Raw genomic sequence first — 21,379 nt, 5'->3', positions numbered from 1 at the left:
TAAGAGTGCGATACACTTTACATTATGCAAAATATGACTTGATTGTAGCTCAATCATTCAGCTGTGGCATATCAAAGGCCTGACATTCAATTATCAAGATTGTGTTTATATTATATATCTCCTGTGAGCATAATGTTCTTCATAATGTTTGGCAAAAATGTAGTTTAGCTTGGGGTGGGGTGGTTATTGACTAACTTCAAAGAGAAGTCTTCACAATACTGGACCCTGATTGGCTGACAGCAGCAGCGCTTTTAATTCAAATGAGGTGCCGATTGGAGACTCAAACTGGCCTGACTAGTATGAAAGATTAGTTTGAAACTACTAAAAATGAATGGAATTCTAAAAAATGTTTTTACTTCAACTAGTCAAACAAAATAAACTTTTGAATTCCTGTAATGTGGCCCACAATGCCACATTATAAGAGGCATAATATGAGTAAAATGTGAGCCTATATAAATCTGTATGCATTATACAATATGGAAGAAAATCATGTTTAGGCATAACTGATGATATGCCTAACAGCATGTTGTTTACAGAGAGCATTGTGGCTTGTGTAATCTAGTTTTCTGCTTTACTTTAGTTCTATATTTTTATTTTGCTTAAGCTCACATATGACATAAAATGTTTTAACATAATAAAAGCAGTGTATTCAAAATACAGAAATGTATTTGGAGGCATGTACAAAATGTTTTAAACCCTTTCTTTCATTCTGGTTAAATTGCATGTAAAAGAAACATGATTTAGCATCATGCATTGTGACTTTTTTCTTACTTTTTTACCCAGCCAGTCTTATATTAATATGAAAATGTATGGTAAAGGCAGTGCTGTAGAAAGACAGGGCAAATATATTATTTACGGTAGTCAATATGATAAATACTGGAGATTACTGGAAAATATGTAGACTTTATGTTTTATTGTAGACGACATGATCTTTGGCTGACTGACTCACATAGCAAAACAGGATGGTTTGGTATAGATTGTTTGTGGAAGAAGAGACAATGCATTTCCCCCCCACACTCCAATTATCCCATTCATTCACATTTAATAAGGTTTGCCTAGAAAATTATCCCTCACTATCACAGATTTTAAGCGCTGAGCAGCATGGGGAAAACCTATGGGTCTGTTCAATCTGCAAAACGGTGTGCACAGTTTGCTACGGTTTCCACCGGGTTGAACGTCATCTCTTGTTTATGTCAGAGGTGTAGTACTGTTCCCAGATCAGTAGCGACGTGTATAAACCACGGCGTGGCAGTGCGCACAGTGGATCCAACAGATAGGTGCGACGACAACAGGTTGTTTTGTTACTTGTTGCTAGGGTCGGGGCTAAACCAAACTGTGACTCCAAAACCAATGGGTGACGTCACGCTAGGTTTGTCCGGTTTGTCCCTTTATTTACAAAATTCCTATTGGTCCACGTTGGTATGTACCGTAAATATTCTAAGAGCAGCAGCAAATTAACTAAATGTACGTTAAACCCTAGTGTTTAGTTATGATTATGTCGAACGTGTAGGTTAAAGTATCTTTCAAACGGCCTTTTGTAATAAATAACACAAAATAACATCTGGCATGCCAACTAGTTAACGTTATGCTAGAAATTATTTGTGCACACGATTACCGGAATAGGCGGATGTGAGGTGGCCGCTTACAGGAGCAAGCCAAAGATAAACACGTAGCCAGACGTGGAGGGCGAGGAGAATAGCTACATGTCAGGAAAGAAGGCCCTGTTAAATTACCCAAATGGAATAGCCAGTGCGAATACTGATAGTTAAAGCAGCCCAGGAAACATCCAACACATTCGCCGAGGAGCAAGTCTTCCATAGACCAAGCGACATCGAGTCGGTGAGTTCACAATGTGACAGCTGTAGCAGCAGCTAGCTACCAGTAGCTAGTAGTAGCTATAGCTAACCTTCCTGCTGACAATCTTTGCAGCAACGTAACCCTACTAGCGCTAATAATAACAACAGTAACTATACAGAGAACTTACTATGTTACCATTAAGTAGCTAACGTTACGGATAACGCTAGCAGCGTAGGTACTCTGTTCGCTGGCAAGCTGTCCTAACGTTAGACTTCATTTTGCAACATAGATTTAGCCAAGTTAGCTAATTAGCGTTAGCAAGATCTCGACCACCACTACTGCACTAGCCTCAACGCGATTCATTCTTCAGGTTGAGGCTAGACCAGTGGGCTAGACCACCACCATACTATTAGAAAAAAGAAGAAGAAGATTCCCTCCTCGAATATGACTGAGACACATAACGCTAGGTGAGATTGATGCGGCAGTTGAGCAGTTTAAGTGTGGTGCTAACGTTAAACAATATCGTTACACTTTGCTAACGCTACACAGCTTGTAAGGAGGGGTAATTAAATGTGAAGTCAGAAAGATAAAAACGGCATTGCAATTTTCATATTGTCAGGATTACACGTAATTTGTAATGCACTTGTAATCCACTTGCAATTTGTGTGCAGAACTCTGTGCAATGATCTCATATTAAGATTTTACAATACATTTTTGTTGCATCCTAGCTGATTCACTGACAAAAAGTTTTTATCGTGAAAACTTCAGAGGTCTAATACACGTAGAATGAAGTAGTAGAATTAATCTGATGCCTCATCACAACTCAATGCATCTGCAACAGAGTTCAGTAATATAGAGCTTGCAGAGTTGACGTCACGCATTGTTCTCAGCATAGGGGTATTCAACAAACATGGCGCAACTCCGTAAGCTCTATAGTCTGACACATTTTTATTACTTCTCATTTATGACGTGAGATTGAACATGACTAGAGACTAATGCATCAATGGAAGAAGTCCAATTCCATTATAGGGCCCAAAATCACAAAATTAAATCACTTTTAAACGGCTCTGCCATTCCAAAATAGAGGAGGCAAAACTGAACTTTCCTATATTTTGATGCCTCTAGAAAAGAGAAATGGACGTTTTCGTCATTTTCCTGGCTGTATGAAAAGTTTGCAATTCTGCTTTTCATTACGTTTTTAACCAGTCAAAACATAGAAACAGTACTTGATTGTTAACTCCACTCAAATTACATAATAGTGTATCTGGCTCATGTGTGTATGATGCGTGAAATGCCAAATTGCATGCTTCAGCAGCAGTATAGAATCTAAACGCAACACAGCAATTGATCAGCAGCATCATTGATTGGCAATAATTCCTGACACAAAGCTGTATACGTTTGTAGATTAAATGCAAATATCTAAACTCATTTCATTTTACCTGTGCATCTATGCAAGCGCACATCACAGAGATCATATCTGACCAAAATTGTCACGCATTGACCAACTCTTTTGCGCTCCCTCACTGTCATGTCCCTGTCTCCTCCACTTCCTCACCATCATGTCTCCGTCTCCACTCCCTCACCGTCATGTCTCCATCTCCCCTCCCTCACGTCATGTCACCGTCTCCACTTCCTCACCATCATGTCTCCGTCTCCACTTCCTCACGTCATGTCTCCATCTCCCCTCCCTCACGTCATGTCTCCGTCTCCCCTCCCTCACGTCATGTCTCCATCTCCCCTCCCTCACGTCATGTCTCCATCTCCCCTCCCTCACGTCATGTCTCCATCTCCCCTCCCTCACGTCATGTCTCCGTCTCCACTTCCTCACGTCATGTCATCTCACGTCATGTCATCTCCCCTCCCTCACGTCATGTCATCTCCCCTCCCTCACGTCATGTCTCCGTCTCCCCTCCCTCACGTCATGTCTCCGTCTCCCCTCCCTCACGTCATGTCATCTCCCCTCCCTCACGTCATGTCTCCGTCTCCCCTCCCTCACGTCATGTCTCCGTCTCCTCACTGTCATGTCTCCGTCTCCCATCCACAGTGCCTGTAGCTCAGGCCATAATGGTGCGAGCGGCCTTGGTGACTGCCACCAGTCTGGCACTGACTGGGACTGTGGTGGCACATGCCTACTTCCTCAAAAACCAGTTCTACCCAACTGTGGTCTACCTCACCAAGAGCAGCCCCAGCATGGCGGTAAGTGTGTGTGTGTGTGCGCGTGCGACGCATGTGTCTGTACGCACTTGAAAAGTCCTTGAAATGTATCATTAAAAGAGAGTGGCAGCCCTGTTCATAACACATGTCTTGCTTTGAAACAGTCACTGTAAGCAAGCTTGATAGCCAAAAGCAACTTTTCATTTCTATTCTGTGTGTGGTGTCAGGTGTTGTACATTCAGGCCTTTGTGCTGGTATTCTTGCTGGGAAAGTTCATGAGGAAAGTCTTCTTTGGACAGCTGAGGGCTGCAGAAATGGAGGTAGAGTTCCGTTACATTATTCATAATTTCATCTTAACTCTACACTGCTGTTTTGATTTCAAAGGTATATTATGCAACTATTTTGTAAAAAAACATAATTATACAAAAGTTTCCGCTCAAAATGATCAATTCTGGCCCATATAATAGTGTGGCAGTGTGTTTATGGTGAGAGACGGTGCGCCCTGTGTGTACTTTGGTGGTGAGACTTTGTTTTGCTGTTTTCTGTGTTGATGTGGTCGAGTGAGGTCGTGTGGGGAGAGAAAGCGCCGGTAAACCGTTCAAATGCAGGGATTAAACGTTATTTTCTGATAGTTTCACGGCCATTATGCTATAAAAACACAAACACACACATACCATCAAACCATCGAGGGATGAGCGCCAAACAGCTCAAGCATTGATCTGGGAAGGAGCTCTATTTCCTGGTTTTAGTCCGGCGCTGACTCTGCTCTGCTGAGGGATTCCTCTCAGAACATCTTAGCGATGCTATTCATAGCTTTCAAGGGGTGTTACGTTCTGCCGGGAACGCCCACCTGGCGGTCAAAAAAAAACTTGTTCATTCCACAGTGCCTGCCGAGTCACTAGTTTCTCACGCTGTTTGTTCAGCCAAAATGCCGGATACCTGTTGTGCTATCGGTTGCACTAACCGACGAGGAGACACGCCTGGCTTGTGCTTTTACAGAATGCCGTCGGAGAAAGAAAACTCACACACACACACCCACACCAGTCCCCTTACGAGGGAACTGCTTTTTACTGGCAGAGCTGTGCTGCGTTTCCAATATGAAGCAGACACTGGAGTCACGGTGCAAAGTGAATCGATTCACCGTGTCAGTTTGTCACTAATGAAACAGAGCTGTGCTGCGTTTAAATATTCCTGACTGGAAACTGGAGGAAAAAAGACTGCTTTTTGCTGCAGCTGCGTCTGGTCAGTGTTCAGCGCCATTGTTGTTTTGAGTTTTGACCGCCAGAAGGGGTGTTCCTTGTACCTACGTAACGCCCCTTGAAAGCTATGAATTGGCTGGCTGTTGCCACAAACAGCTCCAAAAGCGGGCAGCGTCTGGCCACAAACACACTGCCACAATATTTAGTGGGTTAGAATTTGTTTTTTTGAGGGGAAACTTTTCTATAGGATAAAAAAAACGTTTTTTAATGAAATAGTTGCATAGTATACCTTTAATATTTGATGCATGACTATAGCCCGTATTATATTGCTTAAAAGTGTCCCAGTTGTCTGCCTCTTGTTGGGAGTGTTTGTTTCTTGTGCATTGACCCCTCGCCCCCCTCTTCCCTCAGCACCTGATAGAGCGCTCCTGGTACGCGGTCACCGAGACGTGCCTAGCCTTCACTGTGTTCAGGGATGATTTCTCCCCTCGCTTCGTCGCTCTCTTCACCCTGCTGCTCTTCCTCAAGTGCTTCCACTGGTTGGCCGAGGACCGTGTGGACTTTGTGAGTCATCACACAGACACCACTGCTTTGCCATACACTACATCATTATACTTGACTCACTCTATCCGTATATAGGCCTGTTTAGAGACAGAAAGGAAACCCAAACGCACAATGTACGTTATACAAGTCGTAATTAGGTTGAAAATTAGGCCCAAATAACTTTGCTTTCGTACACATTGAATTATTACCGCTCATATAGCCAAGCAATAGAAAATATTATCAAACATTACCAAACGACAACCATGAATTGCAGAAAGCTGCAAACCCAAAATCATAGAATGCTCTTTTGTGTTGTACATACATGTAACCATCATAACAAGTAACATCAAAGGGACTGCTGGTTCACTGCTTGAATACGTATTGTGGCTCCGCTGAGCATGCTATGAGTAACATGCTAGTCTTGATCATTTCTGTCTTTTAATCTTCTTTTTTTTATGTCAGATGGAAAGGAGTCCAAACATATCCTGGGTGTTTCACTTCAGGGTGCTATGTGAGTACTGGGTACACGTTATGCATGCAGGGTGCTATATGAGTATTGGGTACACATTATCACTGCAGGGTGCTATATGAGTACTGGGTACACATTATGCATGCAGGGTGCTATATGAGTATTGGGTACACATTATCACTGCAGGGTGCTATATGAGTACTGGGTACACGTTATGCATGCAGGGTGCTATATGAGTACTGGGTACACATTATGCATGCAGGGTGCTATATGAGTACTGGGTACACATTATCACTGCAGGGTGCTATGTGAGTACTGGGTACACATTATGCATGCAGGGTGCTATATGAGTATTGGGTACACATTATCACTGCAGGGTGCTATATGAGTACTGGGTACACATTATCACTGCAGGGTGCTATGTGAGTACTGGGTACACATTATGCATGCAGGGTGCTATATGAGTACTGGGTACACATTATCACTGCAGGGTGCTATGTGAGTACTGGGTACACATTATGCATGCAGGGTGCTATATGAGTATTGGGTACACATTATCACTGCAGGGTGCTATGTGAGTACTGGGTACACATTATGCATGCAGGGTGCTATATGAGTATTGGGTGGGTACACGTTATGCATGCAGGGTGCTATATGAGTACTGGGTTTGATAGACATTTCTCTCCATGGCCATTCCTTACATCTTTGTCTTTACACTGCTCAGACTGCTGTGCTGTTGACTGCTGCTCAGTTATTGCTGATCATACATTGTTTCATCATCTTTCAGTAGTCTCTCTCTTTCTCCTGCTGCATAGCTGGTACGTTTGAAACAAGTCTTTGGCTAAATTCTAACCTCGCTTCACTCACCTGGTACCCATTACTACAGGCAGGATGACCCGCCCCATGTTCCTGTCCACAGTGTTTTCGTTCCCCCATAGAAATGCAGCAGTAGGCAGCCTAACCTCGCCAGTCGCTCTGAGTTAGAGAAGAAATAAGAAGTGTGGACATACCAAACAAAGTATTCAAAGAAGTACTTGAAGAAACTTGCCAGATCCATAACATTACATCTTTGAAGCACTTTGGTTCCCATGTTCCGCCCGTAGCCGGAAGACACAGAACGAAGTTTTTGGCCCCAGACTAGCTAAATTCAGCTGTATGCAAATCACTCTGTGTGCACCTCTAAATTAAGCTGTATGCAAATCACTCTGTGTGCACCTGGCGCCAGATGCACCACAGTTAATGGGAGGAGTCAAAACGGAGCATAAGGGGTGAGAGTAACAGACCATAACACAAGTTGGAATGTAGTGCCAAGTGTTGCGACAACAGCTCTTCTCTTCAGTCAAACAGATTGTCAGGTGTAAATAGCTGCAATCTGAGGGACCTTTTTATGCCATGCCATAAGGAATCAAACATTTCAGTAGCCCACTCTGAAAAGATGTTTTTATTTATCAAATCAAATGCTCTGCTAAGCAGTAGGCAAAGTCACATCATAGCACACACTCGGCTCCTTAAATAAACAGCACTTTGTAATAGCATACTTGTCTCATTGACTGCTGAAAACGAGAGACCTGAACAAACTACTTGGATAATGGGCATCATACCAACTCTTTTAGGATTGGTATGATGTGTATAATTGTATTATTTGTTTCTATGTTTTTCTTTATGTTCATTTGTTTTCTATTTGCCTTTTATGCTGCCTCTTGGCCAGGTCGTCATTGTAAATGAGAACTGGTTCTCAATTGACCTACCTGGTTAAATAAAGGTTAAATAAAAATAAATAAAAAATCTTGTAGTCCTATGAGCCCTGTGCTCATTTCCAGTTCCAGCAGCTTTTCAGGTTTAAAATGGTTCTCATTTGGATACTACTTAGCCCATGCTTTCTGTAGATGTCCTGGACTGTTGAATATATTTATTTTGGGCAAACAAAAGGCTCTTTTCTGCCCTGTTTTGTCTTGCAGTGGCAGCAGTTTTACAGCAGTGGTGTGGGGCAGTGCTGCTGAATGAGTGTTTTACAGCAGTGGTGTGGGGCAGTGCTGCTGAATGAGTGTTTTACAGCAGTGGTGTGGGGCAGTGCTGCTGAATGAGTGTTTTACAGCAGTGGTGTGGGGCAGTGCTGCTGAATGAGTGTTTTACAGCAGTGGTGTGTGGGGCAGTGCTGCTGAATGAGTGTTTTACAGCAGTGGTGTGTGGGGCAGTGCTGCTGAATGAGTGTTTTACAGCAGTGGTGTGGGGCAGTGCTGCTGAATGAGTGTTTTACAGCAGTGGTGTGGGGCAGTGCTGCTGAATGAGTGTTTTACAGCAGTGGTGTGTGGGGCAGTGCTGCTGAATGAGTGTTTTACAGCAGTGGTGTGTGGGGCAGTGCTGCTGAATGAGTGTTTTACAGCAGTGGTGTGTGGGGCAGTGCTGCTGAATGAGTGTTTTACAGCAGTGGTGTGTGGGGCAGTGCTGCTGAATGAGTGTTTTACAGCAGTGGTGTGTGGGGCAGTGCTGCTGAATGAGTGTTTTACAGCAGTGGTGTGTGGGGCAGTGCTGCTGAATGAGTGTTTTACAGCAGTGGTGTAGGGCAGTGCTGCTGAATGAGTGTTTTACAGCAGTGGTGTGTGGGGCAGTGCTGCTGAATGAGTGTTTTACAGCAGTGGTGTGTGGGGCAGTGCTGCTGAATGAGTGTTTTACAGCAGTGGTGTGTGGGGCAGTGCTGCTGAATGAGTGTTTTACAGCAGTGGTGTAGGGCAGTGCTGCTGAATGAGTGTTTTACAGCAGTGGTGTAGGGCAGTGCTGCTGAATGAGTGTTTTACAGCAGTGGTGTAGGGCAGTGCTGCTGAATGAGTGTTTTACAGCAGTGGTGTGTGGGGCAGTGCTGCTGAATGAGTGTTTTACAGCAGTGGTGTGTGGGGCAGTGCTGCTGAATGAGTGTTTTACAGCAGTGGTGTGTGGGGCAGTGCTGCTGAATGAGTGTTTTACAGCAGTGGTGTGTGGGGCAGTGCTGCTGAATGAGTGTTTTACAGCAGTGGTGTGTGGGGCAGTGCTGCTGAATGAGTGTTTTACAGCAGTGGTGTGTGGGGCAGTGCTGCTGAATGAGTGTTTTACAGCAGTGGTGTGTGGGGCAGTGCTGCTGAATGAGTGTTTTACAGCAGTGGTGTGTGGGGCAGTGCTGCTGAATGAGTGTTTTACAGCAGTGGTGTGTGGGGCAGTGCTGCTGAATGAGTGTTTTACAGCAGTGGTGTGGGGCAGTGCTGCTGAATGAGTGTTTTACAGCAGTGGTGTGTGGGGCAGTGCTGCTGAATGAGTGTTTTACAGCAGTGGTGTGTGGGGCAGTGCTGCTGAATGAGTGTTTTACAGCAGTGGTGTGTGGGGCAGTGCTGCTGAATGAGTGTTTTACAGCAGTGGTGTGGGGCAGTGCTGCTGAATGAGTGTTTTACAGCAGTGGTGTGTGGGGCAGTGCTGCTGAATGAGTGTTTTACAGCAGTGGTGTGGGGCAGTGCTGCTGAATGAGTGTTTTACAGCAGTGGTGTGGGGCAGTGCTGCTGAATGAGTGTTTTACAGCAGTGGTGTGTGGGGCAGTGCTGCTGAATGAGTGTTTTACAGCAGTGGTGTGTGGGGCAGTGCTGCTGAATGAGTGTTTTACAGCAGTGGTGTGTGGGGCAGTGCTGCTGAATGAGTGTTTTACAGCAGTGGTGTGTGGGGCAGTGCTGCTGAATGAGTGTTTTACAGCAGTGGTGTGTGGGGCAGTGCTGCTGAATGAGTGTTTTACAGCAGTGGTGTGTGGGGCAGTGCTGCTGAATGAGTGTTTTACAGCAGTGGTGTGGGGCAGTGCTGCTGAATGAGTGTTTTACAGCAGTGGTGTGGGGCAGTGCTGCTGAATGAGTGTTTTACAGCAGTGGTGTGGGGCAGTGCTGCTGAATGAGTGTTTTACAGCAGTGGTGTGGGGCAGTGCTGCTGAATGAGTGTTTTACAGCAGTGGTGTGGGGCAGTGCTGCTGAATGAGTGTTTTACAGCAGTGGTGTGGGGCAGTGCTGCTGAATGAGTGTTTTACAGCAGTGGTGTGGGGCAGTGCTGCTGAATGAGTGTTTTACAGCAGTGGTGTGTGGGGCAGTGCTGCTGAGTGAGTGTAAAGAAAACATTGATAATCGCTCGTTTCTTATTTCTTCTAGCTCTCATGGGGCTGCTGGGCATCTTGGACTTCCTGTTTGTCAACCACGCCTGTCACAGCATCATCACCCGAGGAGCCTCAGTCCAGCTGGTTTTTGGATTTGAGGTTTGTATCGCTGCACTCTGAGCCTTTGGCTCCATTAAAGGAGATAGAGCAAAAAAACAATGGGACAAGATGCCTGAAAGCACCCACAGGACATTCTATTGTGCCTGAAAGCACCCACAGGACATTCTATTGTGCCTGAAAGCACCCACAGGACATTCTATTGCAGTGGTTCTCAACTGGTGTAGCCTCAGGACCTACTATTTTCCTTGTCATGAAGTCGCGACCCAAATTTCAGATTTTTTTTTAAACCACTCAAATTTATTGCACAGAAAATAGCGCATTAATTTAATACACAATGCCTTCATGCACTGTTATAAACCTCAAATGAACAAAAAAGTGCAACAGAAGTGCAACTAGGGCTAAAAACCAATTGAAATAATGCAGACTTGAATTACAGGCCTATATGTTTTTAAATGTAAACAAGTCAAACTGGTCATGCTCAGAAAGTCTTATTTGAACTGTATGAAATATGAAATAAAAGGCAGACTTATCTTGAATTGCATGCCTATATGTTTTTAAACAAGTTAATAATAATAATAAAACAAGTTAACCTGGTCATGCTAATCCAGTTTCAATAGTCTGAATTGAACTAATATGAAATAAAAAGGCAGACTTTTCTTGAATCACAGGCAGGCTATATGCTTTTTAGTTAAACTGGTCATAACTTTTAATTAAACTGGGGCCATGCTAATCCAGTTTCAATCATCTGAATTGAACTAAAATTAAATGTGAAATGAAAAGCCAGACTTCTCTTGAATTACAGGCAGAGCATATGCTTCAGCTTGTTAAACAAGTAAAACTGGTCAGGCTAATCCAGTTTCAATAATCTGAATTTAACTCAAATGAAATATGTTTTTTTTTTTTTTTTTTTTGGCCAATGTCCGCGACCCAATCAAAACGGCCCCGCGACCCACCAGTTGAGAAACGCTGTTCTATTGTGTCTGAAAGCACCCACAGGACATTCTATTGTGTCTGAAAGCATTCACAGGACATTATATTGTGCCTGAAAGCACCCACAGGACATTCTATTGTGCCTGAAAGCACCCACAGGACATTCTATTGTGTCTGAAAGCACCCACAGGACATTCTATTGTGCCTGAAAGCACCCACAGGACATTCTATTGTGTCTGAAAGCACCCACAGGACATTCTATTGTGTCTGAAAGCACCCACAGGACATTCTATTGTGCCTGAAAGCACCCACAGGACATTCTATTGTGCCTGAAAGCATGCCTCCTCTGTGTTCTCTCCAGTATGCCATCCTGATGACCATGGTGCTCACCACCTTCATCAAGTACCTGCTTCATACTATTGACCTGCAGAGCGACAACCCCTGGGACAACAAGGCCGTCTACATGCTCTACACTGAGCTCTTCACCGGTACCATACCTGCTGTGCTTTGAAATGTCTTTTGACCATAAAAGACAAGCTGATAGCATCCACATTCAAATGATATTGTTTATTGTATATTGATATAGTTTTTTTTATTGACCTCCAGGTTTCATCAAAGTTCTCCTGTACATGGCCTTCATGACCATCATGATAAAGGTCCACACCTTCCCCCTGTTTGCCATTCGCCCCATGTATCTGGCTATGAGGTGTGTTTGTGTGTCTGTGATGTTCAGAAGGCTTATTATGTATATAATATGTTTATGACTTCCACTAGTTTTTGTTTTGTATTTCAGTTTTCCTACATAGGTACAGGGTCTTCTTAGTGGTTCTCAAGTTTAAAAAATATCTATGGAATGAGAATTTAGCCATTCCAAGGTCTTGTTTAATTTGGAAATTGCACAAAAAACTATGGAAAGGTACATACATTTTTATGCCTCCGCCGGCGAAGCCAGGCCGAAGGCATTATGGATCCGGGTTGTCCGTCCGTACGTACGGCCGTACGGATGTTTGTTAACGCCATATCTGAGGAACGCCTTGACGGAATTTCATCAGATTCACCTTAAACATTCACTTAGGCTCAAGGATGATCTGATTAGATTTTGGTGGTCAAAGGTCAAAGGTCAAGGTCACTATGACCTCTCGAACGCCATTTTCAAGCTTGTTAACGCGATATCTGAGGAACGCCTGGACGGAATTTCATCAGATTCACCTTAAACATTCACTTAGGCTCAAGGATGATCTGATTAGATTTTGGTGGTCAAAGGTCAAAGGTCAAGGTCACTGTGACCTCTCGAACGCCATTTTCAAGCTTGTTAACGCGATATCTGAGGAACGCCTGGACGGAATTTCATCAGATTCGCCTTAAACATTCACTTAGGCTCAAAGATGATCTGATTAGATTTTGGTGGTCAAAGGTCAAGGTCACTGTGACCTCTCGAACGCCATTTTCAAGCTTGTTAACGCGATATCTGAGGAACGCATGGACGGAATTTCATCAGATTCGCCTTAAACATTCACTTAGGCTCAAGGATGATCTGATTAGATTTTGGTGGTCAAAGGTCAAAGGTCAAGGTCACTGTGACCTCTCGAACACCATTTTCAAGCTTGTTAACGCGATATCTGAGGAACGCATGGACGGAATTTCATCAGATTCGCCTTAAACATTCACTTAGGCTCAAGGATGATCTGATTAGATTTTGGTGGTCAAAGGTCAAAGGTCAAGGTCACTGTGAGCTCTCGAACGCCATTTTCAAGCTTGTTAACGCGATATCTGAGGAACGCCTGGACGGAATTTCATCAGATTCGCCTTAAACATTCACTTAGGCTCAAGGATGATCTGATTAGATTTTGGTGGTCAAAGGTCAAAGGTCAAGGTCACTGTGACCTCTCGAACGCCATTTTCAAGCTTGTTAACGCGATATCTGAGGAACGCCTGGACGGAATTTCATCACATTCGCCTTAAACATTCACTTAGGCTCAAGGATGAACTGATTCCATTTTGGTTATCAAAGGTCAAAGGTCAAGGTCACAGTGACCTAACAAATGCCATTTTCAAGCTCGGTAACGCCATATCTCAGTAACACATTGACTAAATTTCTTCACATTTGGCTCAAATATCCAATTCTGCACAGAAACGCCTTGATGCAATTTCTTCCTATTTGGCTCCAACATCCACTTGGACTCAAGAATGAACTAATGGCGGAGGCATAAGTCCGCGTTGCGGTCGTTCTAGTTTTACATTTGTTTATGTGAAAAACCCATCGTAATCTATAGAGTGATATTGCAGTGAGTAGGCAAAATACATACCGTACACACAAATCGAACATTAGAATCTTTAGTTTAAATCAAATCAATAAATTAAGGTATATAATTAAGTTATAGTATATAATCTTGAAAGTGAAACCTGATATTTGCACTTTGACATTATAATACAGTATAATACTATATTTAAATTGTGTTTTTAACTTTTAATTATTGGACTGAGTTGAATTTTTATTTATGTTTACTAAGACACGTTTTGCACACTCATTTCTAGTGTGCTTCGTGCACTCGCATGCTCAACTGTAAATTGCAATTGTGCTGCGGAGCGCATGCCCACTGTTTTATATAGTGAGATACAGATGTAGGACCAAATGTTAGAAAAAAGATGTAAAATACGTAATTTCAGTCTTTCCATTTCATTTATTATTATTTATTGTTTAATTTGACTGAATAACTTGTTTCAGAACAGTAATGTGATGCTGTTTTGAGTGTTGTATTTGGTCCTTTTCCTCTCAGGCAGTTCAAGAAAGCTGTAACAGACGCTATAATGTCCCGAAGGGCCATCCGCAACATGAATACACTGTGAGTGATCCTGTGCATTCCCTCTTTGCACTATTTTATAATGCGAAACCATTGTCCCTTTATTGGTATACTCAATATTTGGTTAGACACTGGGATTTTAATTATTATTCGATGTCATTAGTACATGCAAAAACAAATAAAAATGAAAACACTGTAGCCTGGATACGTTTTTATTCAGGTTATAAGAAACCTGTGTAAGTTGCCTGCCATACCATTAACTGGGAAATGTGTATAAACCTGTCTTTGCTAATGTTTGTTTTTTGTGTGTCAAAAACTCAGTTTTCATGACAATATTCAGAATAATCTATAAGCAGGCTATGACAAGCTACACATAATTTACAAATAATTAAATAATCCCAAGTAAGACTTAGCTGTGATTTGGATTATTTTATCTGGAAAACTGTCCATATAAACACATTTAATATGTTCTGTGGGTGGAATAGCCAGGTATTCATTCCTCTTTTCACTTCTGCTTCATCTAGATACCCTGATGCTACTCCTGAAGATCTCCAGGCCTCTGACAACGTCTGCATCATCTGTCGTGAGGAAATGGTCACTGGAGCCAAGAAACTGCCCTGTAATCACATTTTCCACTCCAGGTAGGTCCTGTGGTGCACTAGTCTGACTCAATACAGCCTCCACAGGCTTCCACACTGCAAACACAAGTCAATTTGATATGAAAAGCAACATTAAACAATGATATATTGTATTGTGGCTTGCTTCATTTGTTGCCATTTGTTTGTTCTAGCAGTATACCCCATAATGTTGTGTTCATTTCCTCCCCCCGATAGCTGCCTGCGGTCCTGGTTCCAGCGGCAGCAGACATGTCCCACCTGTCGGATGGACGTCCTCAGAGCTTCCAATGCCAATCAGACTCCAGCCCCAGCCCAGGCTCCGCCCCCTGCCCCAGCAGCCCCGCCCAACGCCCCCGCAGCCCCGCCCGCCAACGGTGAGAGTCAAGGCCAGCAATCACGATCACCGCCAAAACTCACAAACTGTTTGTTTCCACAGTTGCATTGAACAAAGTTTAAATGATTTAAACTTGACCTAGTTGACATTTGGCCCTTGAAACCTTTATGTGATGCAGGTGTGGATGTACAAAGACGAATGGAGAACCGCATCCTGTCAGTGTCTGAGTTTCCACAACTGTACGACACAACATTAAAAAGTTGCCATTATAGAAAGTATATGCCTATTTCACATGCCACCCAAAATCAGCCATTTTGTGTCTAAAGGCAGGAACTAAAACACATGCAAGCAAGACATTGATTAGAGCCGTGGGACTGGACCTATTTAGGTGTTCCAATCCTGTGGCTCTAATCAATAGAACACCCCAGGAATGAGTCCAGAAGTAGCATGGAAGGCGGAAGTCCCGGACTTCCTGGATCCTACGGGGAAAAGTCAATGGGGTTTTAAAATGGGGATTTCACTTAAATGCATAAAATAAGGTCTGTGGTTAACAAAATTCTATGGGAGCGGTAATTTGGGTTCAGCAGGATAATCTTAAGAAACGTGAATCACTTTTATGACTTTTGAAACGTAAATGGGTTTCTTTTAAACGTGATTTTTAGAAAACGCTTCAAAAGTCATAAAAGTGATTCACGTTCGTGAAGATTATCCTGAAAAAATTAAGTGATTTTACTGGTAAAAGACTGGCAATTACCGGATAATGAAAACCCTGCTGCAGAGTCATAGGTCATAAAGGTGAAATGTTTTCTGGCAGTAGCAATCAAGCACTCCTGTTGTTCACATCTGTGCAGAGCATATAAATGTTCAAGTTGAAACGGGATTTATTTTGCTCTGTGTCCTCTCCAGTGGCCCCGGGCATGTTGCCTGGCTTCCCCCCTGGCATGTTCCCCTTCTGGGGTCCCTTCCCTGGAGTGCTCCCTCCTGGAGGAGCGGCTGCAGCAGCCCCTGGTGCTGCTGATGCTCCACAGACCAACACAGAGGCTGTGCCGGGAGCTAGTAAGGACAATCTCATTCTCTCCTGTAACAAATTAGTCATCCCAGGTTTCCCCAGTGAAAAACAAACATATGTGCAGACCAAAATGATTTCAAGACTTTTCAGAATCCAAGAGTGTAAAATATCATATGTGGCATTCCACAGTACATATCACTGAACCCAAAGAGCAAAATATCCCCCTTAGATAGACACACACGCGTGCGCAGGTTTAACTTGGACATGATGTGGTCAGTCTGGAAACATTCATATTGAATTCATCCGGATATTCATATAGAATAACAAGGCCTATAAAGCTAAGCCTACTGCTCAGCATAGCCTATTACAATGAGTTTGTGCAGGCCTGAACTCACAGTCTAGTGTCTGTCTGTCCAGCAGGTGGCAGCCAGCCCAGCTCGTCTGCTGCAGAGGGCACTACAGGAGCTGCTGCTCCAGGGGCAGCCATCCCAGGCTTCCCCTTCTCCTTCCCCCCTCCCCCCTTCCCCACAGCACCATGGCTGCCTATGCCACCGCCGCCTCCATTCGGTAAGCACCAGCACTTTTTCCAAATACCAAAATAATAATATCATCAATTTGAAGACTCAAGACCTCGTTGACTCCCAAACAGTTTTTTTTTATTTTGTATTTATTGTGTCAACTCGGTCTGGACTGGTTGTCCATCAACACAACCATAGATAGTCATAGTTCACATCATTAGGATTCCCATCTCCACTCTTGATAACTTCTTATACAGTTTTATTTGGAGGAATAAACCTCAACCTCAAGATATGTCACCAGGAGAATCCCAGATGTCCCCGATGAGTCCACAAACAGTCCCACTACAGTTTGATTCTTTCTAAACACACGCTCGCACAGCATATGTGAGTCTCAGTGTTGCCAGGTGGGCAATGTTGAATTATCGTACCAGACGGGGGTCAAAGTTATTGTTTCTGGAGGGAAATAATCACACGCGAGCAACAGACGTCTCGACGGGGGGGGGGGATTCACTTTGTTTATGAGGTTTATCCAATTAAAACTTATTTTAAAATCACAAGACAACATTCTCTTGAAGTTTAAAGAGTAACTCTGTAACTTTCATAACTTTACATTTGAAATTAGGTGCTTTTTACTTTGACTAAAGTAGCTGCATTTTACACCAGTACTTTACTTCCATTGAGGTAAATGAATACCAAAATAATACTACCTGAGTAGGAAATTCCAGCAGTCTATCCAACTAAAATGACTTTGTCCTAGGGGAGATGAATGCATGAAGCAAGATTGGCTACAAAGAAGTTGTGAGAGAGAAGACATGTATAAACAGACAGACGTAGGATCCACATTAGTAGATTGATTACAACAAACTAAGTGTCACAAAATGATCAAATTATCGTACATTATGGGGATTTTGGTACAGTGGGTGAAATGATCGTACAAGTACGATAATTATCGTACACCTGGCAACACTGATGAGTCATTCAACACAATTGTTTCAAAGTCATATTTACTAAGTCAGAGTTATTAAGTTTAGCCTACTGCTATCTCAAATATTATTTTGGGTTTCAATCGATAATAGAATGATCTTAGTAAACATCTAAGATTTGCATAGCTAGCTACTTAAATGCTTTTTACATTTGTGTTTTGGTTGTGAGACAGCGGGCAGACAGCTCTCTGCTCGTGCCTGTGGACAGTTCACACTTAACAAGCGAGCGCTGATTTGCGAGCAACGAGCCAACATGATTTGCCTCTGATCTGGGGGGGCGGGGGGGTGTCGCTGAGCTCAGAAATTGCTCGCAGAGGGCTCAGTGCGCTTAATGTGAATTAGGCATAACCTAGGCTTTTCTCACCTGTATCATTCTGTGTTGCCTCCTCTCCTCAGTGTCGTCGATGCCCCCCCCTCCTCCCTCTCTGTCCAGGCTGTCAGAGGAGGAGCTGAGGGAGATGGAGGCGGAGGGCCGTCGGGGCCTGGAGGCGCGGCTGCAGTGTCTCCACAACATCCACACCCTGCTGGATGCTGCCATGCTCAACATCCACCACTACCTCAGCACTGTCGCCACACTCACGTAAGCCAGCCCTCTCTACCTTTTACAATCACATGTACTTTTCCAGTTCACTTTATAGCCGCACAGAACGTATGTATCTAAATCGGAGCGTACTCGGTCCAAGACTGTATTTGCAACGAGCCCTGATTACACTCAGTGTGACATGGATAAGGACTTTAAGCTAGCTTATATGTATCCATTCCATTCTGTGCCGTTAAACTCTACATTGTCCCTGTTCTTCTCTCTCGTCTCCTCCACAGTCCTCCTCGGGTCGAGGCCAGCGGTGGAGAGGCCGATGGGACGTCCCGCTCTGATTCCTCCCCTCAGGCTGGCAGTAGCCAGGACGACGCACACAGCTGTACGTGACCGACAACTCGCATCCACCCTGTCCATCTGAAAAGCATTTCTTAAAAAAAAGATCTATGAGCCAAAATTATCCCCCCCCCCCCCCCCCAAGAAATATACCACCCTACCGATGATTTATCATCAGTCCATTCACTAACAAGACAAAGGCAGATTTAGAGATTTAATTGACATGCTCATTTATATAATAAACGTTAATGGAAAAATGTCACTGGCCAGTGGAGTGATGCTAATTAATTTAACTGCCAAATACATACCTGCCAACATTAGGCTGTTGAAAAGAGGGAGATTTTCTGGGCTATCGTCAAATGTGCTACCCTAACTGTAAATTGGAGAACCCATTTTCATTCGGATATCGTGAGGTGAGAGATCAAGGGACCCCATTGAAAATAGTCTTTCACTGGCCAAAATGTGGTGTAAACTTGGAGCATTATTTAGCCTTCTTGCCGACAAGCCATGTAGCATGACATGGGTGGGACCAATGGATGCCTGAGGTCATCTAGTTTCATGTGATAGCAGATACTAAACTCTGACTTTGAAACTGAGCCCGCTACAGCTATTTGATTGAAATCGGGAGATTAATGGGAGAAATTGCCAATCGGGAGCACAGCAGGAGAAAGGGTAAAGAATACGGAGGCTCCCGCGAAAATCAGCAGTGTTGGCAGGTATGCAAATACCATCATCCGGCTCATAGCGGGCGGCAATTTTGGAACCCGATTTGATAATTTGTCTCTCACTCTCTTCTCTTCGTCCAGCCGAGACAGCGAGTGGAGCATCAGGTTTCTCCCAGCCGGCTGACTCCACCAGCCCTGCCTCCCCGGAGACGGAGACGGAGAGGGAAGAGGGGGCGGAGGAAGGCGGGGCGGAGGAGGTCGGAGAGCCCAACGCCGCCGAGCTGAGGCGTCGCCGCCTCCGCAAGCTGGAGACGTCTTCGTCTTCGCCGCCCCCGCCCGACAACTGACCCACGTCTGCCCTGCTCACACATATCGCTCCGGACCAACGGAACTATGGCGATGGCTAATCAGGCAATAGGTTTTTTCGTTTGGGTTCTTCTTTGCCTCTCTTCCCCATGGCGCTTTAGCCTTCAGCAGGCTCAAGTTCCTCACTGCGTCCAGCCCGACTCAGTTTGTCAGGGGAAGATGTTAACGGCGGTGATCCCTCACCGTTTTCGGACTGGTCTGTCGGAAAGCAATAGCAAGATTTTTTTTTCCCCTTTTGTTCTTTTAGTGCGATAAGTATACTGCAGGTATTTGTAAGCTTAGTCAGGTGGAAGAGGAATTGCCATTTCCAATACAAGTTGTTTGGTCAGTGAGATGGACAGTGTTTAGATTGGCGTTTTTAGTTATACTGTTGCCAACGTCTTGCCTGCACTTTGATCAGGGATTAATTCAGCGGTCAGGTGACTGTCGGCTTCCCTTCACCGTTAACTTGGTCAGTCTCACACACTTCAGACTATATTCTGTGTTACAGAAGGCACTGTCACTACCCCATCTGACTGTTGCTGCCCGATCTAAGTCAACCCAATTTGAGTCGCGTTTCACGACATTTAACTGCTAGCTAGCTTTGGTGAACATATATTGTAAACGAAGTATCCACTAATGGGATCATATTCATCATCATTTAGCTCTAGTGAACATAAATTATATGATTGGAAACAAAGTAGTATCCGGTTCTGGAATTATATTTATCACCACTTTGGCTGATGTGATGTGAAACCTGATGGGTTTGTTTGCTACATCATTTACATCATTTTACTTTTGATTAATAATATAAAATGGTCATGGCAACATCAAAGCTAAGCTATAGTTGGCTAACGAGTCGGCATCAATCGTGATGCTATTCAAGCGTGAGACAATGACTTTTGTCTTTCCAAATGAAGAGGCACATTAATCTGGTAGTGAGCTAATAGCTAAAAGGTGCCATTAAACTGTGTGCCATAAAACGTTTACGCTTACAGATGGCTGGTAGATGGGGCAGTGACTCAGATGGGGGATTGACAGCCACAGATCCAGTGAATTGAAATGAAGGGAAGACTGCTTCCAGCTGCAAAGTGGAGCCTCATGGGATTTTTTTCCTTTTGCTTTTGCTCTTTTTCCTTCCCTCTCATCACTCGTCTTTTGTCTGTGCTTTCTTCAGATCTTTGCCACTTATTGCAGCTGTTGTAACATAAAAAGTGATTTATTTGGACCTGTACATACTGTATAAAGAGTTTTAATAGGATGATCTGTACATACTGCAGAATAAAGTGTTTGAATGAAATGGTGGGAACGACACGTATATTGGTTAGTATGTTCAGTAATTGATGCCATAGTTTTATGTTTATTTTAGTTATTTGCACATACAGAGGGAAAATAACAAAAGAATGTGCCGGTAGAGACAGGAAACCCTAATTCTGGGTCTCTAACTCAAAAATTAAAAGAAATATTTATAGTAGTCCAGACAAAGCATACAATATAAACAAAAAAGAGAAAAACAAATAAATAAGAAATGCAACAGTAAAAGGGGGAAACGAGCAACCACAATGAGTAGAAGTGTTCTGTCTGGTAATTACTCAGTCTTGCTGTGGCAGTGCTACAATGTAGCGCAGTGCTGATGCTGATGCTGTGTATGTATGAACCCAGAAGATCAACAATAATACCTAACTGTGTGTGTATTTCAATTTCAACCCCTTGAGTAGTTCAGATCTTAGGCAGATTACATGGCTTGTTTGCCATTTGAGAATAGCATGACTTTGGATTGGTCTGCATTCAACACCAACTTAAGTTGAGTTTGTCTGCATTTAACACCAACTTAAGTTGAGTTTGTCTGCATTTAACACCAACTTAAGTTGAGTTTGTCTGCATTCAACACCAACTTAAGTTTAGTTTGTCTGCATTTAACACCAACT

General features: G+C 43.6%; 1 protein-coding gene across 2 annotated transcripts; it reads left to right on the top strand.

Annotated features, from left to right (window-relative positions):
- The first annotated feature begins 1,682 nt into the window (after nucleotides 1-1,682).
- Nucleotides 1,683-20,727, top strand: syvn1 (synovial apoptosis inhibitor 1, synoviolin). 2 transcript variants are annotated; one of them, XM_083651316.1, is made up of 16 exons: nucleotides 1,683-1,839; nucleotides 3,842-3,993; nucleotides 4,179-4,271; nucleotides 5,562-5,714; nucleotides 6,156-6,204; nucleotides 10,314-10,417; nucleotides 11,670-11,796; nucleotides 11,915-12,014; nucleotides 14,086-14,151; nucleotides 14,634-14,750; nucleotides 14,943-15,100; nucleotides 15,967-16,116; nucleotides 16,490-16,636; nucleotides 17,967-18,150; nucleotides 18,390-18,487; nucleotides 19,248-20,727. In XM_083651316.1, the coding sequence occupies exons 2-16, from the start codon at nucleotides 3,862-3,864 to the stop codon at nucleotides 19,451-19,453; spliced, it is 1,884 nt and encodes a 627-aa protein (XP_083507442.1). In that variant the 5' UTR covers nucleotides 1,683-1,839; nucleotides 3,842-3,861; the 3' UTR covers nucleotides 19,454-20,727. The 2 variants fall into 2 exon arrangements, with proteins under 2 accessions (XP_083507442.1, XP_083507441.1); XM_083651315.1 differs by having other exon boundaries at nucleotides 16,487-16,636.
- The last annotated feature ends 652 nt before the right edge of the window (nucleotides 20,728-21,379 follow it).

The sequence above is a fragment of the Poromitra crassiceps genome (genome assembly GCF_964638095.1).
Source record: "Poromitra crassiceps genome assembly, chromosome: 15".
NCBI lineage: Eukaryota > Metazoa > Chordata > Actinopteri > Beryciformes > Melamphaidae > Poromitra > Poromitra crassiceps.
Note: the sequence above shows the minus strand (reverse complement) of the source record. Positions and strands in the feature narration are given on the sequence as shown.

What these genes read in the sequence shown, in the direction of transcription:
- syvn1 (XM_083651315.1), top strand. Translation starts at nt 3,862, where the DNA reads ATGGTGCGAGCGGCCTTGGTGACTGCCACCAGTCTGGCACTGACTGGG. An exon ending in AGCTGGTTTTTGGATTTGAG is followed by an intron (nt 10,418 to 11,669) that starts GTTTGTATCGCT and finishes TGTTCTCTCCAG; the next exon opens with TATGCCATCCTGATGACCAT. An exon ending in AGAGGCTGTGCCGGGAGCTA is followed by an intron (nt 16,117 to 16,486) that starts GTAAGGACAATC and finishes CTGTCTGTCCAG; the next exon opens with CAGGTGGCAGCCAGCCCAGC.